Source organism: Phocoena sinus, chromosome 2 (assembly GCF_008692025.1).
Source record: "Phocoena sinus isolate mPhoSin1 chromosome 2, mPhoSin1.pri, whole genome shotgun sequence".
Classification (NCBI taxonomy): Eukaryota; Metazoa; Chordata; class Mammalia; order Artiodactyla; family Phocoenidae; genus Phocoena; species Phocoena sinus.
The window spans coordinates 95,441,005-95,461,629 of record NC_045764.1 but is presented as its reverse complement, the minus strand read 5'-3'; the positions used below and the strand labels follow the sequence as shown (position 1 = coordinate 95,461,629).

The following is a 20,625-nucleotide window of genomic DNA, read 5'->3' as shown; positions in this document are numbered from 1 at the left end:
TATTTCTATGACCCAGTAAGTTCCCTTATCTTCCCAGTCAGTTCCTCCAACTCAGCCCGCCATAAAGCCATTTTTCTTATTTTTTTTCAATAAGTTAGTTTTACCTATTTTAGAACTCCATATATTGGAATCATACAGTATGTATTTTTGTGTGTAATGCTTCTTTCATGAAGCAGAACACTTTTGAGATTAACCAATGTTGACTACATCAGCAGTGCCTTCCTTTTTATTGATGAGTAGGTATTCCACCGTATACACAGCGTATTGTTTATTCTTTCTGATGTTGAGTGATGTTTGGGTTGTTTCCAGTTTGGGATCTGTATGGCAAAAGCTGCTATGGACATTCTTGTATAAGTCATATCATGGGCATGTTTTCCTTCCTCCTGTTTAAGTGCCTAGGAGTACAATTGATGGGACACAGGGTGGGTGTATATTTATAAGAAACTGCTAAACAGTTTTCCGAAGTGATCATATCATTTTACAATCCCACTCATAATGTTTAAGAGTTCGAGATGCTCCACATCCTCACCAACAGCTGGTGCTGTCAGTCTTCTGATTTTATTGTTTCCATTTATCTGTTGAGTTACTCTTCTGTTTACCTTCCTCTGAGTCCTTCAACATATTTATAATAGCTGTTTTAAATTCCCTAGTTACTAATTCCAACATCTGTGTCAACTCTGAGTCTATTTCTCTTAACTTTTTTTCCTTCTGGTTATGGGTCACATTTTCCTGCTTTTTAAAATGTCTTGTAATTTTATATTACATGCTGGGCATTGTGGATACAATGTTTAGAATTTGGATCATGTTAATTTATAGGCACATTTAATTTACTGGAGCTTTAAACTCATCCTGTCAAGGCCTGGATTTAGGCTTTGTTAGGGTGGCTCAAGAGTAGCTCTTATTCTAGGGCTCTAGTACTCCTATTCCTGTGGTGTGGCCTTTTTCATGTCTCAGCTGAATGCCTCAGGTGTTTTATCTTTCCATTCTGGCTGGTTCCAAACTGCAATATTTCCCAGACTATAAGACTTCCTCTGACTCACAGACCCCCAGTAACAATTTGGTGGCATGGAGTCTTACCATATTTGTACACAGTTTAGCACTTGGCCAAAGACAAGAGATCCCTTCTTTCCAATACCCTAATCCACAAATTCCAGCCATCCCAGAAGCCCTGAACGCAAACTCTGTTTCCTCTGCCAGGCAAGATGCTGCTCTCTGAGTTCTAGTCCTCTGTACAACAATTTGTATAGTGCCAGGAGAAAGCCAAGATAAGTTTTGAGGTTACCTTATATCTTTTCATTTTGTCCATAATCACAAGTCTGTCCTGTTTTCTAATACCTAAAAATAGTTGCTTCAGACTTCCCTGGTGGTCCAGTGGGTAAGACTCTGCACTCCCAATGCAGGGGGTCCGGGTTTGATCCCTGGTGGAGGAACGAGATCCCACATGCATGCTGCAACTAAGAAGTCCACATGCCACAACTAAGAGTCCACGTGCCGCAACTAAGAAATCTGCAAACTGCAACTAAGAAGTCCGCATGCCCCAACTAAAGATCCCACACACCGCAACTAAGCCCGGCTTAACCAAAATAAATAAATAAATAAAATTTAAAAATGCATGTTAAAAAAAATAGTTGCTTCACATGTTATGTCCAGTTTTATAGTTGTTTACAGCAGAAAAATAATTCCAATACCCAATAATCTATCATGGCCAGAACTGGGAGTTCGTGTTTTGATATTTAATATGTGTATAATGGGAAGTCCATTTACTCTGTATCTGTCCTCTGGGAGGACATATACATACTAACTCTTCTATGCATAACATTATCAAGACATACATACGCTTAACACTGTTAAGACTAAGAAGACAGAAAAAAACACTAATTTGTCTTTCAGGTGCTGCCATCTTATATCCTCATAGATTTTATTTCTATATCATTCCTTAACTATTTATCTCCTCTGTACTCTTTCTAGCCTTCTATTCCTGTCTTAAAACCCAAAGACTAAACCTAAAACTTAATAATGCCCTGCACTCTAGTACTCTGTCTGATCTTGGTGTAATAGACAGACGTTGTTTTTTTTTTTTTCTTTCATCACAACCACCACCACCTCCCACCCTGCTTTCCCCACCTTGGTGTCCATACGTTTGTTCTCTACATCTGTGTCTCTATTTCTGCCTTGCAAACCAGTTCATCTGTACCAGTTTTCTAGATCCCACATATATGCGTTAATATATATTTGTTTTTCTCTTTCTGACTTACTTCACTCTGTATGACAGTCTCTAGGTCCATCCACGTCTCTACAAATGACCCAATTTCGTTCCTTGTTATGGCTGAGTAATATTCCATTGTATAAATGTACCACATTTTCTTATCCATTCATCTGTTGATGGGCATTTACACTGCTTCCATGACCTGGGTATTGTAAATAGTGTTGCAATGAACATTGGGTGCATGTATCTTTTTGGAATTATGGTTTTCCTCTGGAGTATATGCCCAGTAGTGGGATTGCTGGGTCATATGGTAATTCTATTTTTAGTTTTTTAAGGAACCTCCATACTGTTCCCCATAGTAGCTATATCAATTTACATTCCTACCAATAGTGCAAGAGGGTTCATTTTTCTCCACACCCTCTCCAGCATTTGTTGTTTGTAGATTTTCTGATGATGCCCATTCTAACTGGTGTGAGGTGATACCTCATTGTAGTTTTGACTTGCATTTCTCTAATAATTAGCGATGTTGAGCAGCTTTTCATGTGCCTCTTGGCCATCTGTATGTCTTCTCTGGGACACTGTTGTTTTAATGTGCCCAGAACATCTGCATTCCTTTGGGAAAAATTTCTTCCCCAAATTCAGTCATGTGGTTCTAGAGAGAAATGCTCCATTCTTAAATTACTCCACCCCTGTGGCCATAGTTGATTGGGTCAAGCAGTAGCCATCTACCCCAAACTGAACCAACCAAAGTTCTTCCCTGGCAATTTTTTCACTGAACTTGAGGAAAAAAATAGTAAATCTCTAATGGTTAGAGATACAGGATTTGCAGTTGTTAGCGCCATATTCCCTGTCCAGGGAGGAAACAAATCTTCAGTGAAAGAAAATGATTAGCTGACAAGCAGAGAAGCAAGTCAGAGAAAGAAGAAAGAGACAGAGACAGAAATACATGCTGGTATCTCCTGATGGTGTTCTAGTTCCTAATTTCAGATGTTTCCAAGGCCTACAGGTATCTTGTACTCCTTCTGTGCTTCAGTTATATGAAATACCTTTATTCCTTCAATAAGTTCTGTAAGATAGTTCATGTTGGATTTCTGTCATTGTCCTAATATTTTGAAAAATGAGGGAATTACGTTTTGGGGTCTTATCCACTAAACACCTATTAATATAGCTCATATTCATGTAAAATTTAAAATTATAGTACTATGTACCAGCTTCATACCTGCCTGTGTCTATTATGACAACATCCGGTAATTCTTTTGACACAGCCATTTCAACCAGATATCTCCATCTTGTATCTCCAAGATGCAATTATGCACCCTTTGGCAGTTTGCATTATTAATCTGGGAGGATGAAACACTAACATTCAAGTCTATAACCTAACCCTAAACCCTAAATCCTAACCCTAACATTCTGATTATCTACTATTTTTGATTTATCTATTTTTGATTAACTACTGTAATGGTATTTTGATAAAATTTGACATAAATGATTTCTTTCTACTAAGATTCCACTTCACAACAGTATAGAGAATATGTATTAACTTTCATGTTGATAGAAACTGAGTCTCGGAAATGTTAAGAAACTCACTAAGGGCAAAAAGTTCTAGCATTAGGACTAGACCTTATAATTCAATCAGGGTATTAGTCCCTTAACCTGGAAAGTCTGTTTCGATTAAGGCAATCCCAGATCACTTAACTTTTTGAGAAGTCACATGGCATTATAGGCTTATATTGAATTTAAAATCTACTAATAGCCTTTGGTATTTTTCATAAGATGACAATTACCCTAGTTTTTCTCCATCTAGTATATAAAGCAATATTATTACATTTCAGTGCAAGACATTTAGTTCCTATTGAAGTGCTGTCCAAGTTCTCTGCTCTTCCTTATTGATCTCCCTGAACTTTGCTTTTCATCTAATGTACTTATTTCCATCAGTGTGTCTAACAAAAACATAAATTGTGTTTAAGTCTGATGAAACTGTCCAGAACCACCCATAAGTGTTTACACCTGCAGCACGACATCCATCCATACCCATGTCTGTATGTATACACTTTGAGTATGATTATTAACCAGCTCTGAATCTATCTGGACCTAGATGAAGCCTATATTTGCCCATCCAACATTTACTGAGCATCTACTTTGTAGCAGAGCCGTCAGTACCCCCACCCACATACTCTCAGGCCCTCCTATTATAGGGTATGCCCACCCAACTTCAACCTGCCTGAGGGCTTCCTTTGGAGCTCCTTCCCATCCCCACCTGTGCACACGGCAGCCCAGGACATGCTGGAGAAAACATGCTGGAGAATTAACACCCTAGAAGCAGCCCTTAACCAATGACTGGAAGTACTTGCCATATAAATACCCCAGCTCCTTTGCCTTCGGTAGGATAGTTCTGAAGTCTTCTACCTTGATTCTAGAGTAATAACCACTTGACGATGCACCTTTTATAAGCCGCCTTCCCAGTTTTTTCCTAGGATCGTTTTCCAGAGTAAACTATTTGTATTCAAATCCTTGTCTCAGGATGTGCTTCTGAGGAAACCTACCTAAGACAAACATTTAATTTTCACCCAAACTAAAATGACCTTTAAAACCTTTCACCATTATTATCTGTTTTGCAGATGAGAAAACTGCAGTAAAATAACTTGCCTAAGGCCAACATTTGGTAAATGGCAGAGTCAGGAGTGGATTCCAAAGACTACCATGCTGTGTGGCCTCCCCTGTAATCTGCTCACTGCCTTCTTGGGATTAGGCTCTACCACGACTGTGGCATTTCCCTAATCAAAACTGTGTGTGTGTTTGTGTGTGTATGAGGTGGGGTGGGGAGGAGAGTATTACATTCTCTCAGTCACTTAACTCCAAGTCCTGCCTCTGATAGTAGGGTTGAAGATTAAAGTCTGCAGGTTTTTTTGTTTTGTTTTGGTCTTTCTGGATACCGGGAATGCAACATCTCAGTGCTGAAACAGGGAGTGGGCTGAATGTGATGTGGGATGTCAAGTACAGGACACGAATAAGGTATTTCAGTGCTGTGCAACCGAAGTACCCTATGTTTATTCTTGACTTTCCTCTTCCCTCTTTAAGACAGACATAGCACTCTATTTCATCACCCAAGAAAATTAGACTAGATTCCTTTGAATTTTCTGGAATTCTTAATCATCTATTTTTCTTAGGTTTGAGAATACTTTTCTTTTTAAGATCTCAATATGGAAAATTATAAGCATATACCATAGTAGGCAAAAACAATGTAAGGGACCTCTATGGACCTATCTGGCTTCAACAATGATCAGAACATGGCCGATTCATCTATACTCCACTCACTTTTCCCTCCGTATTATTTAAAAGCAAATCCCAAACATGGTATTTCATCAGTAACTATTTCAGGATGTATTTAAAAAAATAAGAACTCCTAAGAAAAAAAAAACCCAATGTGTCATTAACACGCCTCAAATAAAATTGATAGTGATTCCTTAATATCATTAAATATCCATTCAGCATACAAATTTCCAAGTACATATAATTATATAATAATTACGAATATGTGTGTGTGTACACTTAGAAAAAAGGTTCACATGTTATGACTGGTTGAAATGTCCCTTAAATCTCTTTTAGTCCAGAGAATCCTCCTCTATCTTTCTTGCAATTTTCAGGGCACACTTTCTCAGTTAACTGAAGTTAAGTCCATCTCGGGCAGATGTTGGTGGTTGCTGACCAGATAACAGGACTCTAAGCCACTGAGGGCAGAGACGGTGGGGGAACCACAGGCACAATAATTGTGGGGAATAGGTCCTTCTGGGTTTATTTAAAGCAGTGCCAAACAGTCAGGTGGACCCCAGTCACCACACACTCAGCTCATCCTTGGCAATAACTGAAGACAAAGTCCAGCAGCCAGGAGTGTGGCAACTACAGCTGTCTTCTGGAAAGCAACACATCAGAAGCCTGAGTGACTCACTGTGTGTCTTGAACTACCTGGGAGTGGAGGGAAATGGTGAACCCACCAAAGGAGGTTTGGGTGGAGTAAATCTGGAACCCAGGATGCAAGTGAGCTGGGGAGGAAGAAGGGGGGAAGGGAGCATGAAAACATCCCTATGCACCTGGCATTAAATAAGTGAATGCAAAATTAACCAAAGGATTAACTGCTCACCAGACTTAAGGATGCTCTGTAGGCTGTAACTACATTCTAACAAGATAGACTCATAAATCATAATGCTGGGACTTTTCTTGGCTTCCTAAATGTCCTGGGTGCCTCCTTTAAATGGGGCTCTTCACAAGATGACAAAAACAAGTCCTGGGGAAACAGCGGTTCACAGACATCCATGAAGGGAAGCCAGCCAAAGCTACCTTTGCTCCCCTAACCCAGAAATTCCCAAGTGACTTCATCCTTGACTGCCTTACTACTCCAGTTATTCCACTCTCTCCTTCACTCTAAAACTGCCCATCTCTGCTTCCCCTCCCCCCTCAAGAACAGTACCTCTGGTCCCTACTCCCTTTGTTCATTTCAACTAATTGCTGGTGTCCCTCTAATCCAAGCTCCATCCTGGCAGCATCTTCAGCCTGAAGATTTTGATAAGAACCTCAGCAGTCTCCCCAGGGCCCCTGACCACTCTTTGGAAAAAACCAAAGCAGACAACATATCCTCCCTCACACCACTGCCCACCATCTCCGCAGAAGAATCACAAACGTACCAAATTGTAGCATCTTTGTGCTTCTGCTATGTATCTTTCCCGGTTGCTACTTCTTAAGATTCTCTTAGAAAGTTAACAGAGACACAAGATTTTTCCACTGTTTCTGTTTCCCTTCAGCAAAACCCTGCTGACTTTCCCTATACATAAAAGAAAAAAAAAAAAAAAGCTCACCTCTAGACTTTTAAGTTAATGGGAGCATTTTTGTTTCATTTATTACAACTATAATCATCATGTTTATCATAATTCACATTTAGCATTGGAAAGAAATGAGTAACTACTTTTCTTTTCTTGTAATGTTTTTAAGTCCTCATTAGAATCACTTTAGTTGCCAAGCAACCTTCACTTTTATGCCTCATATGTGAAGAGATTATGCCAGAATTATTTTTTAAAATCAATTTTAGGATGGAACAGCAACTTTGTGTGCTAGCACACCTCTTTATAAATACTAATACTGATTTTAAGATCACAATTGTTTAAAATGTGAATTATGAAAAGCAAAGAGGTAATTGTCATCAATCTACCATATAAAAGTTAATATGATTGTAGTACATAAACATGCATAGAAGAGAATCTAGTATACCCAACTGTGTCGACAGTGTTTATCTTGCTTTTGGTGGTAGAATGGATGAATGCAATTTTCTTCTTTTTGCTAGTCTGTATTGTCTAAGCTTTCTATAGTGAACATAAATAATTTAAAAAGTTATTAAAATGTTAGCAATTATACTCCATAAAGATGTTTAAAAAAAAGTTATTAAAATTTTAAAAGTAAGACAGGAGAGCTGAGTTACAATTAGATCTTTGTAAATACAAATATGAGAAGATGGATGTTAGCTGAACTTATTGTGGTAATCATTTCATAATATATGTCAATCAAACCATTATGCTGTACACCTTAAACTTATACAGTGATGTATGTCAATTATGTCTCAAAAAAAACTGGAAAAAAAGTAAGTATGTGAGCTGAGTTATAGTTAGATCTTTGTAAATACAAGAACTTATAAAGTAGTGGGAATTAAATGAGAATATGTATATAAAATATTAATATAAACACTGTTGTTCATAGTAAATACTCAAAAGGTAACTATTACTAGAAAAAATTTTAAAGTCTACGTACGTGGTATATTTTATGTTATGTACATTTTACCACAATAAAAAAGTCTATGTAAGTACAATATAGATTCAGTCTATACTAATAATTTAGGGAAAAAAATCTATTTAAATTTGGTTGGTCTTTTAAGTCTTCGCCCTAAGGATACTGGCTCTTCTAATAGTCAAAAAGTACTTGCTTTAAAAAAAGACAAATTCCAAAGGACTTACAAGTTCATAGTCAACATCATGATTGAGACCCCATTACGCCTTCTCCCAGACATTTTCAGTCTCAGAAATCATTTCAGGAGTCTGACAGTGAGGGGAAATTGAGCCTCTGAGTTACAAAGTGACAGTCCAAGTGCTCTGGGTTTAAGCCAATGACAACCTCAAAAACAAGACTGAAGGCTTTTTTTTCAGCAAAAACTGTTGACAGAGTTTTTCTGATCATCCACGATAGTGGAATATGGAATTATATCATACAATAGATTTAATAAAACTTCTATTAAAATGATGATGGAATAGTCACAAAGTCTTTGGAATAGGGATTCTTTTTTCAAGTTCAGAGTTAATAAAGGAAAAGATAAAGAAAACATGACAATTTAACTACATAAAAATGTAATATTTCATTAATGTCCCCAAAACAACATAAAAACTGAAATGAGAGTGAGGAAAAAACATGCCTGTAGCAATGCCAATCAAAGGGTTAACAGGCTTTTTTTTTTAACCATAAAAAAGCTTTCATAACCTCTAATAAAAACATTAAACAAGTGATAAATAGGCAAAGATATGGACAGCTCACAAAGTTAGAAATATAGTTAGCAAACAAAACTTATGAAAACACACTCAACAAAAGCTTGGTTTTATGTATCAATAGTGCCTGTTACCAGATAGAGAGAAATGAAGGCAAACGATTAAACAGATGGAATCAGAAACGAAGAGAGACAGCGTATAATGTTAGCATTTATGAAGAACAGAAGTCACAAAATTGAGGTTTAGTTGATCAGAAATAAGGGAAAGTTTCATCAGGGAGAATTTTTAGAGGAGGTAAATTAAAAAAAACAAAAACACAGAATAACTTCGGACTCCAAAATGGGAATCTCTCAGTCTTAAATTTCCACTGTGACATTTTTTTCTTTTACTGTTACGTAAGTTTCAGGTGTACAACACTATAATTCAATATTTGTATATACACTACACAGTGATCACCCCCAAAAGTCTATTTACCATCTGTCACCATACAATTGACCCTCTTCACAACCTTTCACCCACCCACCCCCAGCCCCCTTCCCCTCTTGTGACCACAGATCTGACACTTCAAAAAAATGTCTCAACTTCACTGATATGTGACTCCTTATCTGTAAGAGATATGGTTCCTTTTCTTTGAAGAACACATGGAGAGTTGTTTATAAGATACTTAGATGAAAGTAGCAAAACAATGGCAAATAATACTTTCTCCTAAACAGGTAACACAGAGTAAAATTTCCAGTTTTCAGCTTCCCGCCTTTGCCCTTTGCCGTGTAAGCATCCTCTGTAGCTGGGGGAAGGTGCTGCTAAAAGCTGAACGATGGCCTCTCCAGGGGTGGGGTCGAGACAAACCCGATTGGTAGTGTTTGCCCATTTCCCTGGAATAAATACTCCCAACACAGGGAACGTCAAGCTCCTGGCGTGACTTTCACGGACCACGGAGCTGGGAAGAGACGCAGCTATCTCCACACCACTATGTGTATATGTATGATATGTATGTGCTATACGTGTATAGCATATCACTATATAGCATTTGTGCCATACAGACACAATGGCCATCTCAAGAAGATGGATGACAGTAAAAATGTGGTAATACACTAGGAAATGATGAGTTTTGAGGGTTTATTTTTATTTTAATATAACTGTAAGTTTATATAATTTAATTTTTATTGATGCCCGTATTTAGCAATTGGCCTGCTAAACTCCTGATAACTAACAGCCTGCTCTCACAGAGTAAGACTTTCAAGGTTGTGACAGCATCCCGTCAAGTGTGGTGCCCCGTGCATCTGTGTAGGACGTGCGTAGCTGACCCTGCTTCTTCTCTCGCTCTTTCCCTGCTGTCTTCCTCATAACCACTCTAGGACAACCCCAACTTGGTGGCCCAAACTACCTGCAGACCAAGGCACCAAGTCCAGCAGCTGTAACAGCTCCAGGCAGAAGCAGGCAGGTCCTACCAACAGGCGGTGGGCCAGGGGTGGGTCTGCACTTCAGATAACCTTCCCTGGTGGTCTCACTGCCAACCACAGCCAACAAGTGAACACAGCCATTTTTGCTTTCACGTTATTTCCTAATGTGTTTCCATCACAGACTTAACAACCGTCATGTCAATATAGGGCCTTAAAAAAGTCTGCTGCAAAAGCAGCACTTTTGAAGAAGTGCTCAGAGGAGCACCTCTCCAGTTCCCTCAGCTAAACCACTACTTCTGGGTCTCTGACCCATGGGGAACTGGCATACACTAGGTAGCCAGGCCCCCAGCACCACAGGAAACAGGTCTGAGTGTGGCTTAAAGGTGGAAATGCACATTGGGAATGCTGCCTTTGAGTGCAAGGAACCAAATCATAGTAATAATAGACCACCACTTTCCGTTTATTTCCACGGCCAAAGACTGACAGGCGGGAAGTTTTCAAAAGAGTTCCTGCATTTGAAAAGGGATAGAAATACAGGAAACTCTGGGCTTCCCTGGTGGCGCAGTGGTTGAGAGTCCGCCTGCCAATGCAGGGGACACGGGTTCGTGCCCCGGTCTGGGAAGATCCCACATGCCGCGGAGCGGCTGGGCCCGTGAGCCATGGCCGCGTGAGCCTGCGCGGCAGGAGCCTGTGCGACACAACGGAGAGGCCTGCGTACCGCAAAAAAAAAAAAAAAAAAAAAAAAAAAAAAAGAAATACAGGAAAATCTGACAGAAGTGGGAGCAGAGCTGCAAATCTGCTCAAAGGCAGGCCTCTCTCTAGTTAGATCCGAACTGATCGCTTTAGAGATGGCCAGGACACTGGCTTCGCCTCATGACTGTCTAGTTCACATAGTTGAAAACCTATTTGCTCTATCGTTTTTCAGAGGATTTGTATTCTTTAAGTTTTCCGTGTTTCCCTAGAAAGCCTGAGAAAAATGCTCTGGGATGTCCAAGAAGCAAGTGTGCTACAGGATGGTATTTCTCAAAATCAGTTTGTGGGGTCACCTCCTTCAAACCACGACTGAATGAAAAGCTCTGGAGTTGACCCTCAGGAACCTGAAAGTTGAACACACCCCACAATGATGACTATTCATGCTGAAGCTGGAGAACCTCTGGTAGAGTGGAGAGAACAGGAATGTCAGAGTTCAGATCTCAGCGGCTCTCCCACTAATGAGTTTGGCCACTTTCCACAGGTTACTAACATTCCTGAGCTTCAATTACCTGTTAATTAAAAGAGCAAAATAACATCCACCTCACAGAGTTGTTGCGAAGATGAATGGGGCCAATTCAGGTAAAGGCCCAGCCTGCCAGGCCTAAGAAAGGAGGAGATGGGAAATTCCCTCTAGTCACTGTACCTCACACCTGGAGAGGGCAGACATGCCAGTCTATCAAAGATGCAGCAAGGATGCTCCTTGCCAATATACAGCATCCCAATCAGAGAATACAAATTCACTCCAGAGGGCTAAGAACAGCCATGCCCGGGAGCTGCTCTGATGCCCAGGAGCCTCAGGACGTGGGTGCCCAAAGGACCATCCTATACATATGAAATCTTTCAACCATGACTCCCAGAGATGGGATATTCCACTGAGGAGGCTGCTGGGACAGCTGTGGTCTTCTTCCCAAAGAGCCTGTCTTCACAATGGCCAGCTTTCCTGACCCTACACTTGGCTTTGTTCCTTGGAGTTGCTGGTTCCTGGGTCCCGACCGTCCTTCAACATCATGGCCCTTGGTGCCTGGTCATGTGCTTTTGTTGCCTCTGGGCACTCGGCTTTGGTGCACAGACTAAGTTGCAGAGGGGTGAGGAACACTGAATCTTCCCTCTGCCACGGAGGGAACAACAGTCCCAACGAGTGTGTGTTTGCCTTTTTTGGATCTAACTTTAAAAATAGATGTAGTGTTTTACCCTTAATAAGCTGAGGTCTATACAATGCTTTTAACATCCAACTGCAGGAAATACATCTATTAGTGGTACGGGAAATATACCTATTAGTCTGGAGGTTTCTTTCGTTTGGGAGATACAATGCACACACTAATTTAAATTAATTCAGAATTTGTTTGAGAATTCCAAGCAGATGTCTGGTATATAGATGGGGTCCAATAAATGTTTCCTACATTGAATGGAGTTTAATTTCTAATCTGGGAGACACCAGGCCTGCAGACTGTGGGCACAGAGTGCAGACTTGTCCTGTGGGGCATGCAGGTCCCCCTGAGTGAAGAGAGCTTGCCCTAGGAGAAGGACCTAAGCATGGCCCAGCTCAGCTTTCCAGAGGCTTCTGGGAGCGTGTTTTCCTCTTTAGACTGGGCTGGGGGGCTGGGGGCATGAGGCAAGTTGTTTCAGTTCTCACAGGCTCCACTTATCGTCTCCTCTGTCCATAGAGACACTAATACCTGACCTATTTCAGAGTTGTTTTGAGTTTCAAAGAAAATCGGTACATATAGCCCTCCGAGGAAGAAATAAACAACACACCATAAATAAGATACTAGCTAAGCTGTGTTTCCTTCTCGCCGTCGGTAAGACAAAGATGTTGAGTTTTCTTCCCACACTCGACCTGGGAGCAGGAGAGCTTGCTTGCTGAGGGTCCCTTGCTGGGACATGTTTGCAGTTTACTTTCTGAGGCTGTCAGAAGTTGTCTTGCATTCAGAGGGGGCCAGAATTGGGACATCTGAAGCCTTCCATTCGGCCCTCAGAGCTGGCAGCCCTCTTACAAGTGAAAACATTATAAAAAGCCCCAGATGATCTCATAGGTCTTTCCTACCTCTGAAACAGATGGTGTGATTCACATACATTTGACATAAACGTACCAGCGCTGCGATGATCTGCCTCATTATGCTCAGTGGAAGAGTGGATTAATAAGCAATGATATGGTGACAATGTAAAGCATGAACCTCTGGTTAAAACAGAAGGTGGGAGTGGGTTGTTTCATGGTGAAAGCAACACACTATGACTCAAGGCTCTGAATTTCTAATCAGAGACCTGTAAACCTCGTATGTGGCATCGGGAGGCTTGCTAGAGGCCTTAATTTGTACGCGCCGGCCGCCCATGCCTAACAGCCTTGTAATAAGTCCTTCCTCTGAAATTAATGGTTAATAATACTAAAGAGAGAGCCATCAGTCAAGACTGCCAAATGCCCAGGATGCCTTAGACAGTAGTCAGACTATTAGCTGGAGCTGCTAGAAAAACGCAAATCCCACACTGCTTTTCCCTTCTCCGGTCAACCATCTACCCAGGCCAGTGCTATCCCATGGACTTTCTGCAAAAGAAGGGAATATTTTCTACTTACTCTGTCCAGCAGCAGGCACCACTTGTGGCTATTGAGGCACTTGGACTATGGCTGGTGAAGCTTAGGAACTAAATTTTACATTTGATTTAATTTTAATTACTTAAAATGTCTACATAAATAGCCACAGGTGGGTAGTGGCTGCCATACTGGACAGCACAGCTGTAGCCAGTTCAAACCTCTTCAAGGAATCTGTCATCAAGGTGAGGTTGAGACAGTAGTAAAAAGTAAATGGACTATTAGTCAGTCTTTGTGTTCAAAAGAGGTTTTATTTCCTCCCTTTTTTTTTTTTCAAGTTGTTGGGAGGAGTGGCTGAAACCTGAGTCTGAAGGGAGAGATGACCCCCCCCACCCCGCCCCACTCCCCCTGATAAAAAAAAACTTTCCCCACACTTTGGTAGTTGCTATTTCCTCTCTTTCCATGGGTATTCAAATGAGAAGACTTCTAAACTCAGGAACAAAAAACTAAGCTAGATCGTTTTACTCTAAGCAAAAACTCTTCTATACTAACCAGAGAAATAACCAGTAAGGTAAGTTTCAAGAGAAGCATCAGCCTCGCGCTGCTATTCTCGGATCATCTCTGAGGAGACCTCCAGAAGCAGCAAGCAATGTCCTACCGTGGATGGCTGCCTGTCACAATCCAGCTTTGGCTCCCCGGCCCCAGCTCTAGCTCCACACCCCTGCCCCACTAACACGTCCGCTGATAACCAGAGTCCAATTCACAGTCAAAAGTGTCATCTCCCAGTCCCTCCAGACATAGGGTGTCTTTTCTTTTTAGCCTCTTTGATGTAAATTCTGTGCAGGAAACCCTGCAGGACCTCAGGTGCAAAAACCTTGCCTCTGATGGCTCCTTGCTGTCTTCTGGCAGCATTCCCACGCCCTGCACGAGAGGGGTTTGAACAGACCATGGCTGCTCTCCCTAGTCTACGCCCTCACCCTTGGTGTGAACTCACTCAGAGTCTACATGGTTTAAAGAATTCATTCTTCCTGCACACCTTACCTTATCATTGCCCTGGCTTTGGTACATTTTTTCTTTCCCCGAACGGTGCATTCCTCAGGTATTCTAAGCTTGAATAATGGGATAGAGGTCTGGTCACTGTAATTCTCTCATGCAATGCCCAGCCGAGTGCCAGATGCGGTTAGGGGCTTAATTAGGGGCTATTGATACGTCATGATAATGGATAAAAGACTGTTAGACTCAATGGCTTTTTTTAAAAATAGCTTTGGGATTTTAAGGTACTTTTCAGTTCAACATAATTCAGGAAACAGTATCTTTAGCCCTGCTAGGATTCACTGAGGGGAGCGGGTCAGGCTTGGTCATTTTTTATTTTGCAGGACCTCAGAATCGGTCATGTATTTTTCAGGTTGACGTCATGATGATTTGAAGGTTAGGGCAACAGCCTTGAACTGAGCGGGCAGCTAAATGACTGGCAGGGGAGGAAGAAAGATGGCATGATAAAAATATTGTTGGACCTTGTTTCCTCAACAGTGAAATGGAAAGAGAATAAAAATGCTTATTCATGAAATAGTCACAGTGCCCTGCTAAAGACCAGCAAATAAGACTATCACGACTGTATGAGGAACTTTGCAGCTTATCAAGTCGGGAACCAGGTGAAAGTAAAGTGCATGATGAATAATGGCTCATTACAGCCATGCTTCCACACATCCCCCCCCATCTTCTAGCTTATCTCCTCGCATGGATATTTTCCACAGAGATTATTTTTGAAATAGAAAACCATTCATTCTGCTCCCAAATTCATCCCAGCTGAAAGACTAAAGTGTAACTAAACAGAAATTTAATTAAAATTTAATGCTAAACTAGTAAAAATACTCCCTCTTTTCCAAGTTAAAAAATCTATAATAAACAATAAAGCAGTGATTCTCAAAGTGAGGTTCCTGGATCAGCTGCAGCAGCATCACCTGGGAAAATGATAGAAATGTAAATTCTTGGGCCCTACCCCAGACCTGCTAGAGCAGCCAGCCTGCGTGTGGGACCCAGCAACCTGTTTTACAAAAACCTCTGTGTGATTTTGCAGGAACATTTGAGAACCGCTGCTTTAAACCAAATGGTGGAATCACCAAAACTATTCTTTTTTTTTTTTAACATCTTTATTGGAGTATAATTGTTTTACAATGGTGTGTTAACTTCTGCTGTATAACAAAGTGAATCAGCTATACATATACATATATCCCCCACCGAAACTATTCAATGTTTTGCTAAATTGTACTAAATGAGAATCTCCAAAATGTCAATTTTTTCTGAATTCTACAAATAAGGTTTGACTGAGCACTAAACAGGTCCAGCCAATGAATAATCCCTAGCTCTGAGCTCTAACAGTCCTGCACGTTTTGCTACCTGGGATCTGATCAAGCCTCCCCTATACGCCCTGGGAGGCACCAGGGCAGGGCCGGCTGGTGGTGCTTCCGTGCTGAGACACACATGCTCATCTGCTTCCCGGTGGGAGATGGAGGGCTTTCTAAAGGGGCAAGGAGGGGGACCGGTGATATTGAAACTCTATGAATCTTCCATCATTTCTTTTTGGGAACGGGAACAAACACTTAGTACTTTTCAATCACTACTTCACATATAACAATCAAAAGAAAGAAAGTGCCTACAAAATTAAAAAAAAAAAGGGCATCTTTGTTGATAATCGTTTGTCAGCTGCACTAAGTTGCTCATCCCTCACTGTGAGTACGGGTGATGACAGAGTGCACGCCTAGATAACTCCCTGCCCGTGTGTCTGCTCATGTTATAGATCCTCAATCCTCAATCACAACTGCTCATTTGCCAGTACCTTTCAGGCACAGACACCTGGCTTTGCCTGGTCCTTTCCTATTGCTCCACAACCACCCTCAAGATTGTGAGGGGAATTATTAACACTTTATTGTCCAAATGATCCAAAGGCTTTCGAATTTCTATTTGATAACAGCGTTTGCTCACGTAACCTAGTCTTTGTGTGCCCCAAGAACACAAGGACAGAAAAGCACCAGATGTACCACTGCATTTTACCATATTTTTCATCACAAGAAAAACCTCCATCCTGAGAAAATTGGAAATGCAAACTCCTCCTCAGTAACTTTTCTTGCTTTAAATCGCACTTCTCATCACGACCTGTTACACCCACATAGTCATGTGCCATAGGCACTGCACAGTCTCCAACATTTCAAAGGCTCAAGAGCTATTTTTAAACCCCAAATGCAATCTAGGTTGCTATTCTATAACGCACTTTTTAAGGAAGAACAAAGTAAGAGAGCGATTTTTATGCATGTGGGCAGTTCGCCAACTCACCGAAAGACTGAACACAGCTGTCGATGAGATCGTCCAGGCTGGCTCCTTTGGCTAAATGTCCCAGAGACACCATCATTCGGAACTGGGTGATCTGGGCCAGGCTGGGATGGGAGGGGAGGGGGCTGCTGGAGGGCTTCCCCTCTAGTCTTGCTTTAGGGGCTGCTCTGCAGCCATGAGAAGGTTTCCTGGGGAAAGAGAAAAGGCAGGGAGAGTAGAGCAGCCAGGGGACGACCACACCGACAGCTCTGCGCTCTGCAGGCAGATTGAAGAGGAAAGGAGTAGAGATAAGACAATTAATCCCAGGAGTTGGGCTGATAAGACATACCCCTCCCACTTGGTAAAGGCACCAAACGGACTGGTTAGCTGTTAAAGAGACATCTCTCACACTAATAGCAAGGTGAGACTTCAGGTTACAAACAGGGCTCCTCAGCCTGGGGTTAGGATTGCTTTGGCCTGCTTTCTCCAGCTCCTGAAAGGAAGAGGCAGACGCAAGACTGTTCTTGGCAGTTTTTAGCTCCTAGCAATACATTTTTATTTTAGCCCTGAGACCACTGACTTGGGTCTTAAGATTTAAGTTTGGTCTCATCTTCAGCTAAATTCATTTGTCTTGAGCAACACCAGAGTTACTGTAGAAAGTCAGGTGGCCTCAGGAACATCTTTAAGGATTTGGGGGGAGAAGGCAAAGACCGGGGACCCGTGTGCAGGGGGTGAGGGTTATGGCGGTGGTGTTTAGATGTTAATCTAGCCCTTTTTCACAAATCTTGGTTGGTTCTAAGATTCTGTTTTTCATTACTGATAATCATTCTGAGTCATTTTTTATCATTGAACATTATTCTATCAAGTCCTTACTGACTATGAGAGCTTTATTCCAGAAGTGAATACAAAAAGACAAGTCTGAATCTGGAAGTGGCTTTAGAGCCCAAGAGGTCACCTTCCTCCACTTTCACTTAGCTTTATCTTTGGTCATGACCTCAACAATATAAGTCAAGTTGTTTGCAAAATGATATCAGTAGGTTAATTAAGCATTTTATTTTTCCTTCCATTAAAAAAATAAACATAACATACAGAGACATATCTATCATCTTTGAAGGTTTACTAGTGATACGTGTTGTTGCTGATAACTCCTTTGAGTATATTCTCCTCTCCTTACTGTGGCTTTGGCTATTTCATGTTTATTACCAAAGAGAAGATGAAGAAAAGAAATATATCGGAGATCCATAACTTTAACCACTATATATTTGATAAACACATGATGGCATTAATTAATCAATAAGTACTTATCCTATGAGCAACACATGTATGACAGGCCAGAGAGGACCAGTGAGATAGTCTGTGAAGGTACTTTGCAAACTGTACAACATATTCATTCATTATATGTTAGTTGTTGTAGTATGAAGGTGATCTGGAAGTTCCTTAATACAAAAATCTAGTTGGAGAATCAGAACCAGACCAAGAAAAGATAACTCTATAAATCTTAAATAACTGTCCTGTGAGCGTCAAGGGCAAGAAGTGTGATGTTCTCAGAGGAGGGAAAACCAGTTCTAGGTGGAGTGTTGAGGAAAGCTTCTCGATAAGATGTAACCTCACCCAGAAGGGGTTTAAGAAGTACTCAGATCAAAATAAAATGCTGGGGCTTCCCTGGTGGCGCAGTGGTTGAGAGTCTGCCTGCCGATGCAGAGGACACGGGTTCGTGCCCTGGTTCAGAAGATCCCACATGCGCGGAGCGGCTGGGCCCGTGAGCCATGGCCGCTGAGCCTGCGCGTCCGGAGCCTGTGCTCCGCAATGGGAGAGGCCACAACAGTGAGAGGCCCGCACACTGCAAAAACAAAAACAAAAATAAAATGCTGGGGCACACATGGATTTTGGGAAACCACCCTGTTAAAAAGACAGTGGGACCACTCAGTACAAAGCCAGACTCGTGAAGGGAACACCCTGACCTTCGAGTTCCCTTTCAAAGTAGCTCCAGAATGCTGGTCTGGCATTGGCTGCTGCCACCTGTTCCAACCTAGGATGGGCTCAGTGAAATCCAATCAGAAACTGGCGCTTGGGAATCTGCTAAGCCAAGGCAGTGATTTCTGAAAGATCAGGTTGGTGTTACAGGACTTGATTAAGTTTCTGGCCATTACTGATTTTTACCCAGGCCCTGTGATAGCCCCAAGATCAGATCAGCAACTGAAAATGAAAGAAAATAATGGCCACTCTGAATTGAGTACCTTTGATATGGCAGGCTCTGGGCTGGGGATTTACATGGTCTTCAAAGCTTACAGCCCAGAGAGACGTTATCTCCATTTCACGATGCTGAAACTGAGTCTAGAAGAGGCTGAATGACATACACAAGGTTGTAGAACTCATATGTACTTGATCTGGGATTTGTACTTGGCACCTCTCTGGTTTGGTTTAATAAATATTTACTGTGCCTGGGACTATGCACCTTTTACTACATCAGAATTAGCAAGAGGAACTGAAAGGGTCAATTCAACTTAAGACAAAAGTAAAAACCTCCAAAAGCATAGCTGATAACATAAAGGCTGAATCTTGGGTCCTACTTCTTTTTCAGGTCCCCCAAAGTCCTCAGACCCCAGAGCTGGACGGCCCTTCCATGGTCATTCTCCAAGCCCTTCACCCGTACATGTGGAGGTCTGGGCTCGGAAGGGCAATGTGACTGGGCACCAGTGCAGAGCCAGGCAGAAGCCAAGCCTCCTGTGTCCATGCCATGCTCCCTTCCCTCCGCAGAAGCAGTGATGACTCTCTAAACCTGGCACTTGTTGTCCAGTGTTGGGATAAGTCAGCTTTTGGCCTTAGCTGCTGCCTCTTCACCATTAAGACCTCTACCCAAGGCAGACTTGGGAAAGATGAAAACAAAGTCCTTCTTGTTAGAAGCCTCTTTTTCTCTTAGGCCTTCCATATTACTTCTCCTTAGCCCCAAGAGAAGAGGCCATGGCAACTGGAGGCTGTCTCCACACACAGCTCTTCCCGCTGGGGCCGGGATGTGGGTGTCTACCTCTGTCTCTCATCTGGCCAGTCCAGGGAAAATTCCATTTTCTCCCTCAGTTGGTAGCATCAACAATTCAGGACTTCCAAAAACTGCCCTGGCTCTAATTCTGGCAATGTTTCCTAGTGTCACCTGTAGGGGAAACCACTTTGGTGCAGGAGGTGATTCTCAGAGGTAGATGCTTTTATCAGAACTAGGAGGGACTGGTAAAATACAAGCAGAAAGAATGAACTTGAAGGGAGTATTTAGGGGACAGGGAAGGGAGGGTGAGACGCAGTCGGGGGGGAGGCCGCTGAGACTCAGAGGGCTTGGGCAGGAGAAACCAGGGAGAAGAGAAACTGCTAAAACCCAAATGGCATCCTGAGAGGTCAGGAAGATGGGGTTATGTGTACCATAAACCAGGAAACTGGGCAGTTTTGCTGTGGAAGTCTCTTGACTGACTGCTATGTGACAAACCTTCAAAGTGTTCTCTTCTGATGAAATGGCTGTAGATAAGGATTTATAAAATGCTTTATTTTAGACATAGAATGCATTCGCCTCTAAGTCTGCAAAGGCATATGTATTTTTAAAGGAAAGTAGGCAAATGTCTCCTCACCAACTCCCTCAAGTATTAAAAAAAAAAAAAAAAAAAGAAAGAAAAAAAAAGTGCCCTAGAGAAACAACTTGAAAGTGTTTCCTGAGGCTAAAACTGGCTAAGGCCCCATCCAGTTTGCTGAAGGAGACTGTCAAAACTCTGAAGTGGTTCAGGTGCAATCCACTCCAGCCTCAGGTATCTCAGTGGAGGTCACAATTTCGGGTTGAACTTTTCATGAAATTCAGCCCAGAAGAGTAAGGGATGAAATGGACAAGGAGAACGAACGGAAGCTTCCACAACTTTCTTTGCAGTGGAAGATGGCTTTGAT

At 41.8% G+C, this 20,625-nt stretch overlaps 1 protein-coding gene across 3 annotated transcripts in view; it reads right to left on the bottom strand.

Moving 5' to 3' along the window:
* Window positions 1-20,625, bottom strand: part of RASGRP1 (RAS guanyl releasing protein 1) — an 87,076-nt gene that overhangs the window by 65,270 nt on the left and 1,181 nt on the right. For 2 of the 3 annotated variants that reach the window (XM_032623960.1, XM_032623962.1), the window contains exon 2: window positions 16,732-16,916. In XM_032623960.1, coding sequence (XP_032479851.1) covers window positions 16,732-16,916 — 185 coding nt within the window. Of the gene's footprint in view, window positions 1-6,885; window positions 6,907-16,731; window positions 16,917-20,625 lie in introns of those variants that run through there. The other variant, XM_032623961.1, reaches the window with a different exon arrangement.